Below are 19,011 nucleotides of genomic sequence, written 5' to 3' on the forward strand. Positions count from 1 at the left end.
CTCATGTTACCCAGGGGTGTTTTTCTGTGATTTTAGCAGCTAAATATACTAGTAGATAGAGCAAACTGTATGACAAGGAGGTGATATAACTGCAGTCTACTCGAATGGGGTTGTGGAGATTAATATCTGCTTATCTGTCCGGCCATATTGAGCAGCAAATACGCTCGGTGTCGAAGCCCTCCCTTGCGTCACTTATGCCACCCGCAGCTTTCCGTTTAGATGTTGGAGTGATTGACGTCAGCTCCACAGATGTTAGCATTAGCGATTAGCATGTTAACATGCTAACGATGGCAACGGGCCGCTCGCATGTTCCACGCTCTGTGCAACCTCTCCATTAGCGAGGGAGGCTGCGGCCCTGCGGCTCTCTCTGCAATATGTATTATCCCAGTGGTTAAAAAAAACCATCCGCACTATTCATTATGATAAACAGATAATCATTTTGTTCGGTCGTGATATCAACCTCCCCTAGTTTCTCTTATCCTGTACAAGATAAAAGCAACAGTAAACTCATTAGTGATACAAGCCCAGCAGGAAAACTCTTCTGTGGTGTCTGGATCTATAAGTTGTTACGTCTGGGACGTGTGCGTGTGCGTATGTGTGTGTGTACATGCAACGATACTCTACACATAAGCAAGGGTTTGATGGAAAGTGTTATTACAGAAATGCAGAACGCAAGAGGAGGTGATTCATACAAACACACACCAACACATTCCACTATGCGGCAGTGAGTCAAGCACCCAACAGCGAGACTCGTATTCACAGTGTCATTGGGCAGGGTTGCCTGGGCAACCACCTCAGAGCTCGCTCCAAAACGAGTGGGTATAGACTATTGTGGGTCAGCGAAGAACAATCTGCTGGTCTCTGGCCAAGAATATCTACTTTTTGTTTTGCTTTACTCTGGTTTATTGCTCGAAACTGCTGTTCAGCTCTTGACCTTGTCAGAAGGGGATATCTGCATTAGGACGACCTTGTTGTAAACAAACGTGTTTGCCAAGTAAGTGTGTAACAATCATTAATGTATACATCATAATGCTATACAGCACAAAGGAGTTGCAGAAAACGTATCAAAACTGCACCTGCATCGGTTTTCTAAATAACCTCAACCTCAAAAGATTTATTAATGTTTTCTATTTCCATTCCTACCATAGTAGGAAAACTTATTTTGAAGATATTTTGAAGAATGTAGGAAAGCAAACAGTTCTGGGGCACTTTTGACTACCATTGTCATTTTTCCTACTATGGTAGTCAATGGTGGCCAAGAACTGTTTGGTTACAAGCATCCTTCCAAATATCTTTCTCTGTGTTCATCAGAACAAAGACATTTATACAGATTTGGAACAACTCGGGGGTGAGTAAATAATGACAGAATTTTAATTTTTGGGTGAACTGTCCCTTTAACTCGTGTAACGTACACTGTAAAACTTTGCTGTAATTTCGCAGCAGGTTTGCCAGTAACTTACTGTAGATTTAATGTACAATTTTGTTTTAAGCATAAACTTACTTAGTTTATATATTTTTCTTTCATAAAACAAGACTAGATATCTTGGGTCACTTTTCTTGTTATGTAAATGTACCATAATTTAATAAGTTTTAAATATTTTTAGAGAAAACAAGAGAATAATGCTTAGGAAGAATGCCATTTTTTACTTTGTTGCTGTGATAATGCCAGTCTCTTCTTGCTCATTTTGAATCTCAAAAGTGTATTAATTTTGTAATTGTACTAATTGTAAAGTATATTAAGTAGTAATTAAATCTACAGTAAGTTACTGGCAAACCTGCTGCAAAAACTACAGCAAAGTTTTACAGTGTACGCTAACAACGGTATCCCTACGCTGTCAACAAATTCTCCACAGACACTAAAAATCGCACTTCCCAATTCCCCTTTTCTATCGGTCTTACAATAAAAGCAGTGTTATGCAGAAGAAAAATAGGCCATATTGTGTTGACACAGAAAGACTCATTAAATACCCAGTGCCTATGTGATAACAATTGCAAATTTGGCCAAGGCGATAACGACTTTGTCAAGCACAAATAACCAGAGGCAGTGTGTAAAGGCTAAATCTCTGGAGTGAGACATTCTCTGTGTCTCTACTGGAAAGTATGTGAGAGGTGAATAATAGCAACTATTGGGTGTTTGGCAGAGTAATAAAGAAACCGGCTTAAAAACCCAGGAAATATAGACCTTACCGTAGGGTCCTAAATCAGCATCCCAGCCATCGACAGGCCTACCAGGAAGAGGAAAGCTGTAGACACTCTTATCTAAGGTCACAGGAATACGGACTTTGGGATAGCACTTCCGCATCAGCTGGACTGCGGGCTCCACCAGTGACTCCAGAGTTTTTACGGTCAAGAAGGTCTTCAAAAGAAAGATATTATAATGAGTCACGTATGATTTCTGTGCGAACCTTTCACAGGACAAACAAGCAGCACAAGCAAAAATGTGTTTTTTACAGCACGTTAACACTCACAGCGTCTCGTAATGACCGAGATGGGTTTACTTAGCAAAATGGATAAAAACCACGGTGAGGTTTGAAGGGAAATGATTAATGCATTAAGAGCAGATAAATGCAACAGCGAAAATGCTTAAAAAGTTCAACCGCACGCACAAATGTTATAATATGTGATGTGAGAAGGACTAAAATATCACCTGAGTGGTCTGGAAGAGAAGACTCATGCCACCCTCGGCGACCAGGGCCTCCCTTCCGGCACTCGTGTTAGCGACACGATGCATACAATGCAACAGGGCTCTGCGGATAGGAATGTTCTCAAAGCTGGCATTGTTGTTGTGCCAGTCTTCATAGAGCTTCAGAAGATCAGAGATGTAGCCTTTGGCAACGGCAGTCCGACAGTTGACTTCTGAAGGAGAATGATGAGATGTGTGTACTGTATGAAAGGAGGCGATCAATTCTCCAGCAACGTTTACTTAACTTTAAACTTCAAGTAAAATCTATTTCAGTCTAAAATGTGTTTAAACTACACTAAAAGTAAGAAAAATAAGTTGGCAGGCACTTGAATATTTAGTACAATTTTGGCATACTTTCAGTATAATTTCTCTGTACTTTTTGCATCTCTATGTATTGGACCTGTGAGACTGGAAGTCCAACCATAACGGCGCATTTGTTTTCCTATAAAATGGTAATTTTGGATTGCTAGTAATTCAAATGCTCACCAAGTTAAAAAAACATGAAAAATTGTCATGTTTTGGTTCAAAATATGAGATAAAAATTCTGTTCATGCCTATAAACGGTTTCATCGGACGCGTGTGCCTGGACTGCAGTTAACTTCCGGTCTGTGTTTGTTATCTGTCTGGTTACTGTCTAACAATATAACTATTTATATTTTAGTTCATTTATGTTAATATTAATTAATATTATTATTTTATTGTATAATAATTGTATTAAATAAACAATTTGTTGAATGGGTCCTGTAGTTTTGTCGCCTTTAAAGAAACCGTATGGTACATTGACATCTAGCGGTTGAGCTTGGTATTGCAGTCTAAATTCAAAATATTGGAGAGGCAAGTTTAGCCAAGTTACTGTTCTTCTCGGTTTCTTTTTCTTTTTATGACAAATAATGCACAGGCACTCTATTATTTGCGAATGTGTACTGGAAGTTAAGGGCAGTCCATGAACGTGCGCATGCGCAGTGACGTTTGTTTATGTTGTTGCTTTGAAAACGTCTATATATCAGTGTTATTTGAAATCTTGAACATTAAGGCAAACATTACTTGCCCAGAATGACTGTTAAATAATAACAAAAGCTTGGAGGCGAACAAACTGACTGCCCATCTGAATATAAGCCACTTTTGTGTTTCAAGAGAAATAATCATATACATTTTTTTCTTGTTAACCTGTTACAAAACAGGCAAATATTGAACGGAAGCACAGCTATAAGATTCATTCGTATTCAAATCGACCTCTTTTCCTCGTGTCTCGCTCTGTTGTGTTCTTTATTAGTGAAGCGTAATAAGAACATACATCATTCGGGCACTAAAGACCCATATCAACAAAGCAATAACATCAGGGCGATAGAGACGTGACACAGAAGCGTGCGACTCTCAGTGTGGTTCGAAAGGTTAAGTGACAACTTAATTTCTGTTCCTTACACGTCAGTGACAGGTCTGGACATTCTTGTTGGCCTGCAGTAGTTTCTTTTCTGAATGAACAAACGCTTACTGTGTGCATTGTAAAAGAATGTTAAATGTAAAGTACGGGAACACCTGCGGACACAGTTATGCTGATTATTCAGTATCTTAGCAACTAAGTTAGATGGCACAATTAACTTTGGCCGACTAGCAAAGTCGTCACATGCATAAGCTGCTGGCAAGCATCACTATTGATCAGAGCCCATCTGCTGAGGATATGAATGATACCCTAAATCCAGCAGCTTGTTGAGGAGAAGAGGGCTTTTAAGTGATCAGACTTACAATTTGGCCTGGGAGATGATAAAACGGGCAAAAAATATATTATACTAATACAGAAGAGGGAACTAGAGCCAAATTTAGACATCAGAAAATCAGGGTTGGGGCTATTTTTATGCTTACCCTGTAAAGCCCTAGCAATACACTTAACACCACTCTTCACCCCTTAGCAACCACAGAGCAATGCCCTGGCAACCACCCCAGCATCCCAGGCAAGCATCCCTTCTTTCTGTTCTTTATTAACAGTGTACCACATAATGAGAGATAAGCCATAACCCTCACTATTTATCTAAATGAACACAATGTTTGACTCATGTTACTCCACTGCATTATGAAACAGAATGTTGTTCCCCTTTGGGAATAAACCGCTTCATGTCTCTGCTTTACGGTTTCAGAATTTCACTACTGTCATTAGAGACAACCAGCTCTTGATAATACTTTCGGTGAAGTGGATATTGTGAGCATAATCCATGGCTGAAATTTACCAGACGTATTTTAGTACCCACGACGTGTTGTGCAAAAGCCCACCTCTGGGACTTTATGAATACCTAAAACAACCACACAGGAAGCAGTCAGGATTAAATGTAGGCTACTTTATTTTTGTACTAAACAAAAAGAGATGCATTTATATTGCCTGCCTATACCCACAGAACAAAAATGACAGTTTTATTTAGTTAGCAGTATTTTTATTTATCGATTTTAGTAAACCGACAATGAAATAAAAACCCAAATTTGGTGTTTGTTATCTTCATGCTAGTGTACTCTTAAATGTTGATGAAATTAACTTAAAGGGACAGTTCACCCAAAAATAAAATTCAGTCATCATTTACGCTGTTCCAAATCTGTATAAATGTCTTTGTTCTGATGAACGCAGAGAAAGATATTTGGAAGAATGCTCGTAACCAAACAATTCTTTGCCACCATTGACTACCACTGTAGTAAAAAATGACACTGGTAGTCAAAAGAGCCCCAGCACTGTTTCCTTTCCTTCATTCTTCAAAATAGAAGGAATCTTCATTCTTCAATCTTTTATGTTCAACAGAACAAAGAAATTTACAATGCAATTTTTCCTACTATGGTAGTCAATGGTGGCCAAGAACTGTTTGGCTACAAGCATTCGTCCAATTATCTTTGTCTGTGTTCATCAGAACAAAGAAATGTATGCAGATTTAGAAACAACTTGAGGGTGAGTAAATGAAGAATTTTCATTTTTGGGGGAACTGTTCGTGAACTGTTAAAATGCACATTCTTTCAGATGGTAGCGCCTGCAACAAACTACTGTAGCAAGTAGCAAATCATGATTAAAAGTTCAAGATATATTAAAAAACCTGTTGGCTATTTAAAAAAAAAGAGAGCGAAACAGGCTTTTTGATATACCAAAAAAAATTCTCATTAAAGAATTAGTGTACCCAAAAATTTAAATTATCTTATAATTTACGCATATGAATTCTGTGGTTCTTGCATGTCTGGTTAAAAAATATGACAAGTCATGTGACATAAGAGAACAAATAAGATAAAAAATTATCAATGTGTTTTCCCGTCGTAATTTAGTGCCTAAATGTGCTTGTTTTGGTTTCAATTTAGCTAAATATGGTCAATTTTTTCACACACCTACCAATTTATCAGAAAACATTTATTACCACAAGGTAATCGATTCTTATTTTTAATTTGCATATATGACTTTTATTTTTAATTACCTTGAAGACAGATTTTTTTTTCGACATTTTGGGATCCATATGAAGAGTTTATTTGGAGAAACATTTTTCAAAAAACATTGTTTTTATGTTATCATGTTTTTATTGTGTTTTACTGTGTAAGTTAGCTGTTAAACAACACAACTGCTGTTTGATCGACATTGCTTACAAAAAAAATGTTTGAAAGTTTTTAAAAACTGAGTTATCTATCTTGATGGTTATTTTTATGAAAATAAAAAATAAAATGCTTTTTCTTCATGTTCAGCTAAAAAAACAGAAGCCATAAACAGCATGAGGACATTTTTATTTCTGGGTGAACTACTCTTTTAAAAGCCAAGAAGAGCTGTGGTTTAGCTTGGATTTTTAGCGAATAACAACTGAAATAAGCTATAGAATGGCTTCAGTGCTCGTCAAAGGAATTCACAGGGTCTTTAAAGCAGAGGATTAGATTCACTGCGTGTCTCAAAGTGATCCCTTTCCAGGATAGAACTGACATTATTAAATCAATGTATAAAAGCCTGCCTGTGTAACTGTCAAAACAAATTCCTCTCTCCTCCTTTCAGAGAAATTCTCAAGCTCCCTACTCCGCTGGTTTCTCCATAAACCTCTTCAGCTGAAGATGATCAGAGAAGGGCAGAGGGCCGCCGCACGCCCCCCTACCAGGGAGTTTGCTGGTCTCTCTCAGCCCAGAGTGTACTTGTTCTTCATGAAGGGTTTGGAAAGCGGCCAATCGCACTGCACGCCCAGTACATCTAATGGAGGCCGGAGTGGAGAGAGTTGGGAACCAGCAGGACTGTTTGCTTTTTGAAGGTCAACAGCATTTACTTGCACACAAACAAGAGGTTATGGAATTCCAGTAAGAAAATAAAAGAGGGAGAGAGACTTTCATGTTGTCCACAATATGGGAAAGGATTCAGAAACTTGAAAGTGTTTGGAACCGGGTTATGAGTGTATATGGTCTGGTCTGTGAATCTCTCCTGAGACTCTTGTAAGGAAGACATGAACTGGAGTCCTATGACTTGCACAAATACAGCAATCTAAATTATGAATGCCAAAGCTTGAAGTAAAGGCCCAGTTCTAGGCCCAGAAAAATTCGTGAGACATGCAATACAGACTCCTTGGTACTAATAATGCAGCCGAAGGGTTTCTAAGAGTTAAACCGAGTTGGAATATGTTGTATCTAGAAATATGGAAATGTCCTGTCATCGCAGACTCTTATATAATCCCAGCTCGGCTGGTGTTACGAACGCCGCAGCACAGATCTGACGTGTAGAAAATATGACAATGCTTCCGAAACGATTGCTGGAGGAAATACGGACGCCTCAGATGATTATCAAGAGAAATACAAACGGCGCAGACAAAAGGCACAGACAACTCCGCGGTCGACCGACAGAGAAGAATTAATTGCGGCCAGACACGTTTCTTGTAGTGGAGACTCCTATAAGCCCCACAGAGCATTACGCTATTCAGCAGCCCGCTGACTGCGGTGCTTCAACAGGTGCAGATCCTCGGTTCTCAAAGGGGGACTTAAAGGGTCACACTGCCACCTGCAGGTCACCGGGTGAACTGCAATGGCTGTTGATTAAGCTTGTGCAAGCACGCAGAGTTTTCGGTTTGATAAAAGGTGTACTTTCTGTACTTGTCAAAAAAAAAAACAATGTCATGCAGTTTTCAGCATGAGAAAACGGGACCCCTGTGAAACAAACAAACAAACAAGAAGTTGGCAAACACGATGGTAAAGAGATATGACAACAAAATCGGGTTGTTCAGCAATGAACTGATTTAATGCAAAATAAATGCACGTATGCAAGCTGATATTAGATCAAGTGGAAGATAGGCAGGTTAGTGAAGAATCATGAACATGGAATATGAAATGTACTTTTCACGTTTCGAATACGTTGCACTTTGAATGGACAGTTGCATATTACCTTCATTGTACATTATTATTGTTGCTGTTTCTGTCTTGATTGTTGTTTAGTTTTGTTCAATCGAATGAACCAGTATTGAACTTAATTGAATTCTGATTTAGGTGTGTTGCTGGATTCTTACAGTGTGCAATTCATTTAAGGAATAGTTCACCCAAAAAATGAAAATTTTGTCATCATCTACTCATGCTCTTGTCATTTCAAACCTGTATGACTTTTTTTCTTCCGCAGAACACAAAAGAAGATCTTTTGAAGAAAGTTTGTAAGCAAACCGGCACCCATTCACTCCTATTGTCTGGACACAAAAGCAATGCAAGTCAATGGGTGCCGGATAACAACATCTTCGAAATATCTTCTTTACTGCGGAAGAAAGAAAATCATACAGGTTTAAACTGACAAGAGGGTGAGTGAATGATGACAGAATTTTCATTTAACTTGAAAGATAAACAGTTTTAACATACGTGATATCTAAACCAAAATCCCAGAATTTCAAAGCAACAAGCACAGTTAAAAACAACTGATACATTTCTAATCAAAATGCACATATTATAAGTTACTAATACTTTTTATAGAAGGTAGCTGCCTATGTAGACAGTGAGATAAGTTTTGGAACAACGCGTGACATCATGTTTATCGACCAGCATGCAACACAACACGTCTAAGCATGCAAGAATTTGGCCCTAGAAACATTACAATGAAAACTTACTTGAGCGTAACAGCGCAGTAAAAGCATCAACGGCCGCCCTGTGAAACAAGAGAAAACAAGTCTGGCGTTAAAAAATGTACACGATGCACTTCATTTCTGCAGTAGCGTCATGCACGCTCCATCCGTTTCCCCTCTGATACACATGAAGCTAAGTGCCGTACGGCGGGCACGCTTCCAGTTGCACTTAGCATTGGCAGGGTGACGGATAAGCTACGGCCATATAAAGAAAGATTCCTGTCACTGTGATCACAGCCGTTTACTTTGCCTCCGGAAGCCCGCTGAATCAGCACCGTCTCCATATTCTTCCACCTGCTGTAGACGGGGCGAGCAAAGAATTATGAATGGCTTTCTACAATCCGACCATAAATACTGGAAACGGTGTGTCGGTTGACAAAACGTTGACATTTTGAAATATGGGAAAGGATTGTGAAAGGGTTCGGTGTGTTGAGATGGAAAAGAAGAGGAGATGTAAAGAAGAAGAAAATTGCGTGGTGTTTACCTGTCATAAAGCAGCTAAATGTGAGTTTAAAGGGAGAGTTCAACCAAAAATGAAAATTCTGTCATCATTTATTCACCCTTTTGTCGTTTCAAACCTGTTTGACTTTCTTTTCTCAAATGAAGATATTTCGAAGAATGTTGGTAACCAAACGATGGTGGTACCCATTGACTTGATTTTGTGTCCATAGAAGTGAAAAGGTACCACTATTGTTCGGTTACAAATATTCTTCAAAATACCTTCTTTTGTGTTCTGCAGAACAAAGAAAGTCATACAGGTTTGACATGACAAAAGGGTGAATAAATGACAGAATTGAACTGTTCCTTTAAGGATGCTGAATTGAGTTTGAACCCTAAAATCACAAAACAACGATTGACTGATCAGCCTCCTGTTTCAAGAACAAGTTGTGCAAGAATCACAACAAGCACAGAGAAGGCCATATTTTAGAAAGGCTAGACAAACTCCCATCTTTGAATTTTACACCAACGCACCCTGTCATTTCACCCAATTCATCACATTAGCATCTTATTGCGCTCTTGGGTTCTCGCTTTCTCTTCAAAGGCGAGTCATCCATCTTGGTCCTTCTGTGTCTGTTGCACAGCATACTTCTTTGTGCCATCTGCTACGAGACGCACAAACAACATTATTAAGCCAATTTCACCTCTCATATCACATCACAATTGGAATCATCTGAGAGGGAGGTCGGGGGGCTCACGGCATTGCGGATTTGCCATTGTTGCTGAAAACTATACGTGCTGCTGTGTGGATCGATGTTGACACCAAAAAAATATGACACGCATGCACGCCGGACCTATTATCCACACCAGGTATTTGGCTTTAAATGGTGCGGTTGTCAATTACCCATAAGACTCCATTTCTTTATTTTCAGTCCTTGATGGGACACTCACGAACAAGCCACAATCCCTATTTCTCACCGTTATTTTGGTCACACCATGTGAAGATCTTGAAGGCCTCATCGACTACAGACCCCTACAGCGTTCAACACTGTTAATTCTCCATCACAGCAGCAATATGTCACTTCCCGTTCTGCAACTGCAACAGTGCACAAAACGGACAGCCCAGCGGTAGACCAGACACAAGCTCGGTGACATAAAACCAGCGTTCTGACGAGCCGTTTTACGAGAATTTCATACAGAACTCATCTCGCATCTTGCTTAGTCTTTGAGTCACGTTGCTTATATTATCGCAATTTTCAGCGGCGGCCAAAAGCCATTGTATCCCCCAGCAAACTGCTTGGCACTCTTCTGAAATGACGCGTGGCACTTAAGTCCTCGCCGAACATCTGCGCGTTGATGCTTTGAGCCGTGAGGCCAGGATGTCAGCAAAAAGCCAGCAGGCGAACCTGACAATACGGAAGATCTGTTGATCTGTTCCACCTGCGCCCCGAGTACTTTTGCGTATTCATCAGAGAGCGATGTTGATTCTCAATGCTGATTCGATCTCTTAAAAGCCTCGGAGATGCTGTTTAACACATTCGTTTATTACAGAGATATACGCTTACAAGTGATGCTAAAGGTTCGTCTTGGGACTGGAGGGAATGCTCTCTTTTAAACCTTTAACAAGGCATGTCAGGAATATTTTACTTTCACATGATTTTGACATTTTGTAAGTCAACAAGAGGGACACTGGCTACGAATAGCAGTTAAAGGGATAGTTTACCCAGAAATAATGCTATGTCATTTAAAACCTGTATCTGAAAAGAAGATATTTTGAGAAATTACTTCCCCAAATATCTCATTCATACATGTTTGAAATGACATGAGGGTGAATAAATGATTAAAGAATTGTCATATTTGACTGAACCGTCTCTTTAAAAGCCTGAACAGTGTTCAAAACCTAAAACTGCTATATCACATTAAAAGTCGTTGACATTATTTAATGTAATGCGGCCATTAAAATGTGGCGAATATATTATGCATAACAAATCACGTGACGCAATGAAAAACGTTTTAAACGCTAGTACAGTATGCTATACAGTTACTACAGCCCCATGACCTCATCACGTTGCATAGCAACCAGTTAGAATAAAAACTTTCAATTCCGATAGAAACTATTTGCATATATGCACAGATGCTGCAGAAATAGTATGAGCGGTAGGCTAGTATGCTATTACAAACACACTCTCCATCTCTAGTGTTCGCTAAAGAACTGCACTGGCAACAGGTTAAGTGAAGCATTGCTGTCTAATTGACACTTTAACTAATTTGTGGTCACAGCTTCCACTAATTGTGTAGCTGCTCTTAAATCTGAACGAAGACCAGAGCGAATCAATGGCACTCCACGTGATAACCTCTCTGGCCGCTTAACTCTGGGAGACAGATAAAGTCAAATTAAACCCACAATATTGAATCTCATGCCAGAACTGGATTAAATCCACATCTGATATGCACGTTTGCCGGCTTGGCGCACACATTCAGGTTTTCTTCCCTGGTGTGTCCATGTGAGAATTCCCATTAGATGGGAAGTGGCGTACTGAGAGCGGTTATAATTAGATGCGTGTTCTGCTATAATCGGCTGCGTGCATGCAGGAGCTGTCGGCAACTTGATACGGAAGTAGCTTAGTATTTCCAGAGCTGGTAAAGAGGGAGAGCGCCCTCTTCAGGCTCTCATGGTTGCCCACGTTGGAAAATCCAGCTTGAGCTGGTAGACGTGTTTTATTAAAGCTGGTCTACACAAGTTATTTGCTGGTTCAAGCTGGTAAACGATCAGAGATCAGCGAGAAACCAGCTACTGGTTTAGAACATCTGATTCGATTTTGAAATTAATGAAAAAGTAAAAAATTTATGTAATAAAATGATGTTCTTTTTTTTAAAGGTGCTATTTGTTTTTAGTAGGAAAAAAGTACTAAAAGGAAAATCTATGATTATGGCAAAAAAAATTATCCTAAATAATATAACTAAATTGGTTAAAAATATATTTTTTAATTATTGAAACATTAAAAACAGGTCCCAGAGACCCGAAAGCCACAGGGTATAAGCTTTAATGCATAGTTAACGCAAAAATAAAAATGCTAGATTTCCTAGAATTAATCCACTTTATTTTGATCTTCTTTGTAATACAAAAACGCATAATATTTGAGACAGGCAGTCTCAATCACCATTCACTTTCATCGTAACTTTTTTCCGTACAATGAAAGTGAATGGTGACCGAGACTCTCACTTTGTTCCATAAATGAAAGTGAATGGTTTTTGTGCCTTCCACAAAAGAAAATAAAGTCATACACGTCTTAAACAAAATAAGGATTAATCATTTACTGAATTGTATTTTTTTGGGTGGACTATACTGTACCTTTAAGATTGCCATGGATGCACAGCAGGCTGACGGGGCAACCGACTGACTGGTTCAGATTTACTGCTCTGTGCAGCATCAAGACACCCTTAACAAGTGTCACACACTTCAAGTGAGAATGCATTTCCTGTCATTTCCGCAGGTCATGCACCGTTTACATAACATCAGGTGAACAATGAGCAATGTACGAAAATAGAGAATCGACTTTGATATTTGATTACTAAGTGACATGTGGTACAATTTTTATTTACTGTGTCATGAGGATGTCAGAATTCGATGCAATCGATCACCCAATCAACACTGTCAATCGTGACCCGGGTTCTAACGTTACATACCGTGCATTCGACATAAAACACTGCTGACTTAAAAGAGTCTAGTCTGTCCTGGCTTTTACCCAGCATCTCACTGGAGTCATATTGTAAAACCTGGCAAACCACCATCGTAAAGAACAGAATAAGAACATGCCGACTGAAACCAGGCTGCTGCCAATCATCAGCGAGCCAACAGTATATGCACATATGTATGCAACGCACTGCTGCTAAACCCCCTGTAAACAAACATGTTCTGAGCATTTCAATAGGCATGTTTGCACAAATGAGATGTATCATGCATGCAGATTTCACAGCGCTGAATTTAATCTATGAGTTATACTGTAATGTAAAGCACTCATTATACAAGACCGTCGGAGTGAGTGGGGCATCGTTGTGGAAGAGAATGGATTTGATGATATTAAACTGAAGAATATTATCATTACCTAAATTTATGAATTACAAATATTGCTGTTACATCAAAAAATATACATTTAAATGAAATATAGACATTATATATATATATATGTATATTACATATATACACCCCAGAGAAACACTTAATATTTGTATAATATTCATTAGCTTAAAATTAGTTAATGCAGGGGGCAATATAACGAGGGAGCACTTTTAACAGTGTTTTAAAAAAATCACATCAGGCTTTTTAACGTCGCCATTTTCGACAAACAAGCAGCTCAGCCTTGAGGCATAAGTGCTCAAAATAATGTAACACCAGGTGTTTGACGTTACAGCGATGCTGTGGCCTTTATTAGCAGGCGAGCAGCGCTAAACCCTAGACCGAGACTCGCTGTAAAAGCCAGTCTACTGACCTTCTGTTGCCTAAAGAATGACTTCAAAGTAGAGGGAGTTGACAAAGTGTGTTTTGTATATCACACTTGGTTTTCAATTATGTACATGTTTACATATACTTTTATGGTGAGGGATAAAATGACAATCAATCGAAATTACATCATTAAAAATACAAAAAGAATTTACATAAAATTAAAAAACAATGACCATTCTATTATCAAAACGATTAAAAATTGATCCATTGGGTTTGGGTTACAAGACTCTGTGCATACCTTATAGTGTACTAAATAACATTTGCCACATAGTTTAGTAATGGTAAATAGCATTGTGCTTTATGGTTACCATATTTATATACGACGATATTTAGATTGCACTGAAGGTATTTTATAGAAAACCATGATACGTACCAACTGAAAAACCAATAGAAATCCATTACAGAAATTCTAATGGTTTCCATTAAAATACTATTATGCGCCATTAGCTTTTTCCATTAAAACCCGTACAAAATTCCTTTTTGTAGTATATTTTGGACATTATTTCAACAGGTTTTAATGGCGTTCTATTGGTTCCCGTCTCCAGATAACATACCACCAATAGAATCCATCACATACCAGTACACACCATTATAGTGGCCATTGAAACCAATACGATTCTTATTATAACCATTAAAGAAATAGTTCACCCAAAAATGAAAATTCCGTCATCATTGTTATTCAAACCTGTATTTCATTCTTCTGCAGAACGCAAAAGAAGATATTTCAAAGAATGTTAACCGGCACCTGTTGACTTGCATTGGTTTTGTGTCCATAGAATAGAAGTGAATGGGTGCTGGCGCAGTTCGGTTACCAACTTTCTTTAAACTTTCTTCTTTTGTGTTCTGTAGAAGAAAGACGGTCATACAGGGATGAAATGACAAGAACGATGACAAGTAAATGATGACAGAATTTTCATGTTTGGTTGAACTATCCCAATTTTCTATTGGATTACTATGGTACCATGTCAAGAAATAAATCCTTATCTACTTTTTTGTAAGAAGTGTGTGGATTTACCGATCTATGCTAGTGTTACGGTTTGAGTTTGCCCGTAAAACGTCTTTACATAAAACCAAACCAAACTATGACATGCCCTTGTTTAGACAGCTAAGTCAATGTATTAGCGCGCGTGTCTGTCCGTCTTAGCATGCATCTGTTTTTACTGCCTAGAAACGTGCCATCTGATACTCACTTAAGAGTACGCAAGTGCTTGGTTGTGTGCGAAGAAATAAGCTTGAAGACCACGTCCAGCCCTTGGTTCCTCCCCAGCAAGACCGCTGCGGTCACTGAAACACCAGACAAGCAATTAATACAACAAAACGTCTTTGCAACACTGCTGAACCTGATAGCTCTAAAAATATTACATTTCATAGTGTTGTATACCGGATCCCCCATCTGGGGACATGTGGGAAATTTTAAGAGACCAAACTTCACTCATGTAAACATGGTATGCACCCAGATGATGTTTCCTCTATTAATATATACTGTAGTGCTTGCTACAAGACTAGCTACCAACGTAAACACTGGCGGTGTCGCTACGGCGGATTGTCTTTGGCGTCTTAGGGAGGCCGCATGTCTGCCGATTCACAAATAGATATAATTTAGCCTTTAAAATAAAGCTTAAAAGGAGACTTCTTGTCGGGCTGATAAGTCAAACGTGCGTTTTTCACGCTCACAGTCGGAAAACAACTTCCAGCGCAGGTGTCGTTCACAGGACGCCTGTCATATAGCTGATAAACCCCACACTATCATCTCTATTCCACGTTTGTTGGAAGGCGAATGCATTTGAAATAAAACCGAACAAAGGCGGATTCGCATTTTACAGATTTTACAGGCGTTATCTCGTTTTCCACGTAAACAAACGCGAGCGTAATCGCACAGCAGTGGTACATCAAAAGGTGCAGACCAACCGCCCCGTGAATCACGCAGGGCAGAAATGTAAGATGTTGGTCTTGGAGTTAGATTTGAATACCTGTTCTGAGGTCAGGAGCAAACTCACCAGAAGAACAGAAGACTTGGATGACCCAAAGACAGGCTGCGGCTCTCCTGGGGTTTGTTACATTCTGCCTTAGCAAATCAAGAACCAGTAGAACTGCATCAGTCTTCTCTGCCTTCACACCAATCTGACGATCTGGGGAAAGAAAATCATATTCCTCTTGACGTTCAGAAAACGTGGGTTTGTTCATTACATCTTGTTCTTGCAGTGCTTGGCCCGCTACAGGGATGCTGGTATGCAAAATGTTTTGAACAGTTGGCAGCTGTGATAAAATCTTTGACTTTGGTTTGGAGATCAAAATCAAATTCACTGGGATGTCTAATAGGAAAATTGGGAAATCACAGGAGAAGATCAGAGTCGAGCGCAAATCTTCAATTTGATTCAGTCTAAATGTGAACACAAGATTTGGAGCAACGAATAAAGATGAGCTCTGTGGTAAACATCAAATAAAAATGTACTTTCCATTTCCATTTACAACACTGAAGAACCATTTCTTTCTTACCTTTTCATAGTATATCGAATTTTGTTTTGTGAAAAAAAAGGTCCTGTCGATGTTAAAAAACAGGTTCTTAAAAAAAGAAGTTTGCTACACTGAAAAAAGGGTTTCATTCAACCAATTAAAATATTTTAGGGTAAGGATTCACATCTAAATGTTATAACTTGAGCCAATTAAAAATATATACCTTTTCTTTATTATTTTTCATTGGCTTAAGTTATAAAATATAGATGTGAATCCTTACCCTAAATCTTTTAAATCGGTTGAATGAAACCCTTTTTTCGGTGTATTAATTTACTTTTTTATTTATGAGAAGACTGATAAATATAAATATTCTTTCTTATTTTTAATGTACTTCTCAGAACAACAGTTGTAAACAACCAGTAAACTATTACTACTTTGTTTCTGTTGCACTTATACTTTAAAGTACACTTTTATAAACTAAAAAGTGGGCCAATCTAGTTCCAAGCAGTATTAAAATAGTATACTTAAAAGTAACTAGTACTTACTACTTACTACTAAACTTTGCTTAGGTATACTTAATAAAATGAACTTAGACGTAGCTAGTATCAGTACTTACTACAGTAGTATACTTAAAAATATATGTGAACTTTGCTCAAGTATACTTAATAAAATGAACTTAAGGTATACAGTATATTTGAAAGGGAGGCTCTTTAAAAAAATTTAAATGTAAAATAAATTAAAAAATAAAAGTTCAGAAGTTAAAATTCTAGATGATAACAACCACTCAACATTTTAAAATTAATTTATTTTTTTAATTACATTTTTACATTTTAAATTTAAATTAAAATATAAAAAATTCTTGATGATAACACCCACCTCTCACTGAACATCCTGTTTCACAAAAAGAAACAATGTGTTGTTAACCATGTTTCACTCCCTCAATAACAAATAAGAACCATCAGAAACGTAAATTTGTATCAGAAACAGCAAAAGCTATTTCAAAGCGCTTTAGAAAGTCACAGTATCTCCACACAGCACGTCAACCATTTATGGACCTTGATGAAGTGTGGATCATTTCGCCACGTGAAGGAGACGGTAATCTCTGCTTTGCAAATGCAAATGGTTCATTGAGAAATGTGTGGGGTGAAAAATCCACATCCCGCTGCAGAAATCGTTTAAATCTACTACATGACCTGACATCCCACAGGCCCACCATGATACAAGCGCTTACAAAAACAGCTTGTGCGTAAAACGCCTGCTTGGGAATGAGTTTACGCTAACAGCAGATGGAGTTTGTTTTTAGATGCGTTTTGTCTAAATGTCGAAGGGAAACATGAAGACGGGGAAACGGTCCTGCTGTTTTGTCTTACCCTGTTCCCGGGTTCACTGGGAAAGACTTCAAAGAGCAAGAGTGGAACGTTGAGAGACATGGAGATCCACCATACTCTTAGCTTCTTAGGTTACACAACGTCTAAACATCGCATGCTTGAAGCAAATTAGCCCGTGACCTCTGACCCCACAGGCTTGAGGACTTTTATCTGACCTGACATTGACCTAACCCTTACTGTCTACACTTGCAAGATGAGATGATTTACGTACATTCCACACACGAAGTCTATTTTTAAGAACGCTATTTATAGGCCTTCAGCAATAAATTCACAACGTCAGCGCCATCTTTTGCCTCAGGACGACTAAATTATACATCATAATGACAAATATGACTCGCTCCTACAGTGTGAACAGTTCACCCTCATGTCATTCCAAACCTGTCTGACTTTCTTCTGCAGAACACAACAGAAGATATTTTGAAGAATGTTGGTAACCAAACAACATTGCCCCCCCCATTGACTTCCACTGTATGAACACAAAACTACTGAGACATTACTCGAAATATGAAGAAAAGAATCATATGCAAGTTTGGAACGACATGAGTCAGTCAACTCTTTGCCACTCCCATTCTCTCCTAGCCCCGCCTCCCCACTTTCATCACTCACCTCTGTGGCCCACCTTGGCCATCAGGTGCAGCAGAGGTAGCAGGACGGTGTAGCTGGGCGTGTGGCAACGGGCGGAGTTCACCAGAGCCGTCAAAAGAGCCTCGCTGCCTCCTTTCGATATCATATAATGAATCCGTCTGTCGGTGCCTAAAGGAAACCACAGCAATCATTTCACAAAATGTCAAATTTAGGCTGATAGAGGAAACTTGTGGAGCCACTGGCGTAATGTCGCAAAATGACATCAGAGTTTATTTTCGGCATTCTTTTGGAACTTACAAAATATGTAGTGATTAGAACTTGGTGCTGGAGGCTAAAGAATAAATTTGGCTAATTACTTTGCAGTGAATTAATTGCAGATTATGGGATTAGTATAGTACTGCTCCACCTCTACAAGGATGTTTTTCGATAGAGTTGTTGTTGAATAATGGCCAAAATTAAGATAGGAAAACAAGTGGCTCAAAGAATCGGAGTGTTTCTTCATCTTTTCTTCACCTTTTTATTGAGATTGGTTAAACGATTTTGAAGGTCTTCTAAATTTACATTATAAAACAATCTTTATTTCTTGGTGTGGTCTTAAAGGGACAGTTGACCCAAAAGTAAAAATTTTTTCATCTAGGGCTGCATGATAAACCATTAATATACCGCACCCGATTTGGCAATTTACTACGATTTTTTGCACAGTTTTTTGCTTCAGTGAAGCACGGTACAATGCAGCTGCATCTGAAAGCCAGAGGGCGCTCTCGTGCAGAAACTCCAAATAAGCGCCACAGGCAGAAGAAGTACAACACCACACGTAGGCAAACTCGTAGTGATTTCAGGTGGAACAGCACTTCCTACTGACCATGCTTAAAGCTACAGTTT

At 38.7% G+C, this 19,011-nt stretch overlaps 1 protein-coding gene across 3 annotated transcripts in view; it reads right to left on the reverse strand.

The window, feature by feature from the left end:
- Window positions 1-19,011, reverse strand: part of LOC130552170 (cytosolic carboxypeptidase 4) — a 135,696-nt gene that overhangs the window by 97,731 nt on the left and 18,954 nt on the right. For 2 of the 3 annotated variants that reach the window (XM_057330334.1, XM_057330333.1), the window contains exons 4-9: window positions 18,151-18,297; window positions 15,700-15,831; window positions 14,893-14,986; window positions 8,746-8,783; window positions 2,648-2,856; window positions 2,188-2,356 (exon numbers count right to left, since the gene is read on the reverse strand). In XM_057330334.1, the coding sequence (XP_057186317.1) occupies window positions 2,188-2,356; window positions 2,648-2,856; window positions 8,746-8,783; window positions 14,893-14,986; window positions 15,700-15,831; window positions 18,151-18,297 (789 nt within the window). Of the gene's footprint in view, window positions 1-2,187; window positions 2,357-2,647; window positions 2,857-8,745; window positions 8,784-14,447; window positions 14,516-14,892; window positions 14,987-15,699; window positions 15,832-18,150; window positions 18,298-19,011 lie in introns of those variants that run through there. The other variant, XM_057330335.1, reaches the window with a different exon arrangement.

This window comes from Triplophysa rosa, linkage group LG3 (genome assembly GCF_024868665.1).
Source record: "Triplophysa rosa linkage group LG3, Trosa_1v2, whole genome shotgun sequence".
Lineage (NCBI taxonomy): Eukaryota > Metazoa > Chordata > Actinopteri > Cypriniformes > Nemacheilidae > Triplophysa > Triplophysa rosa.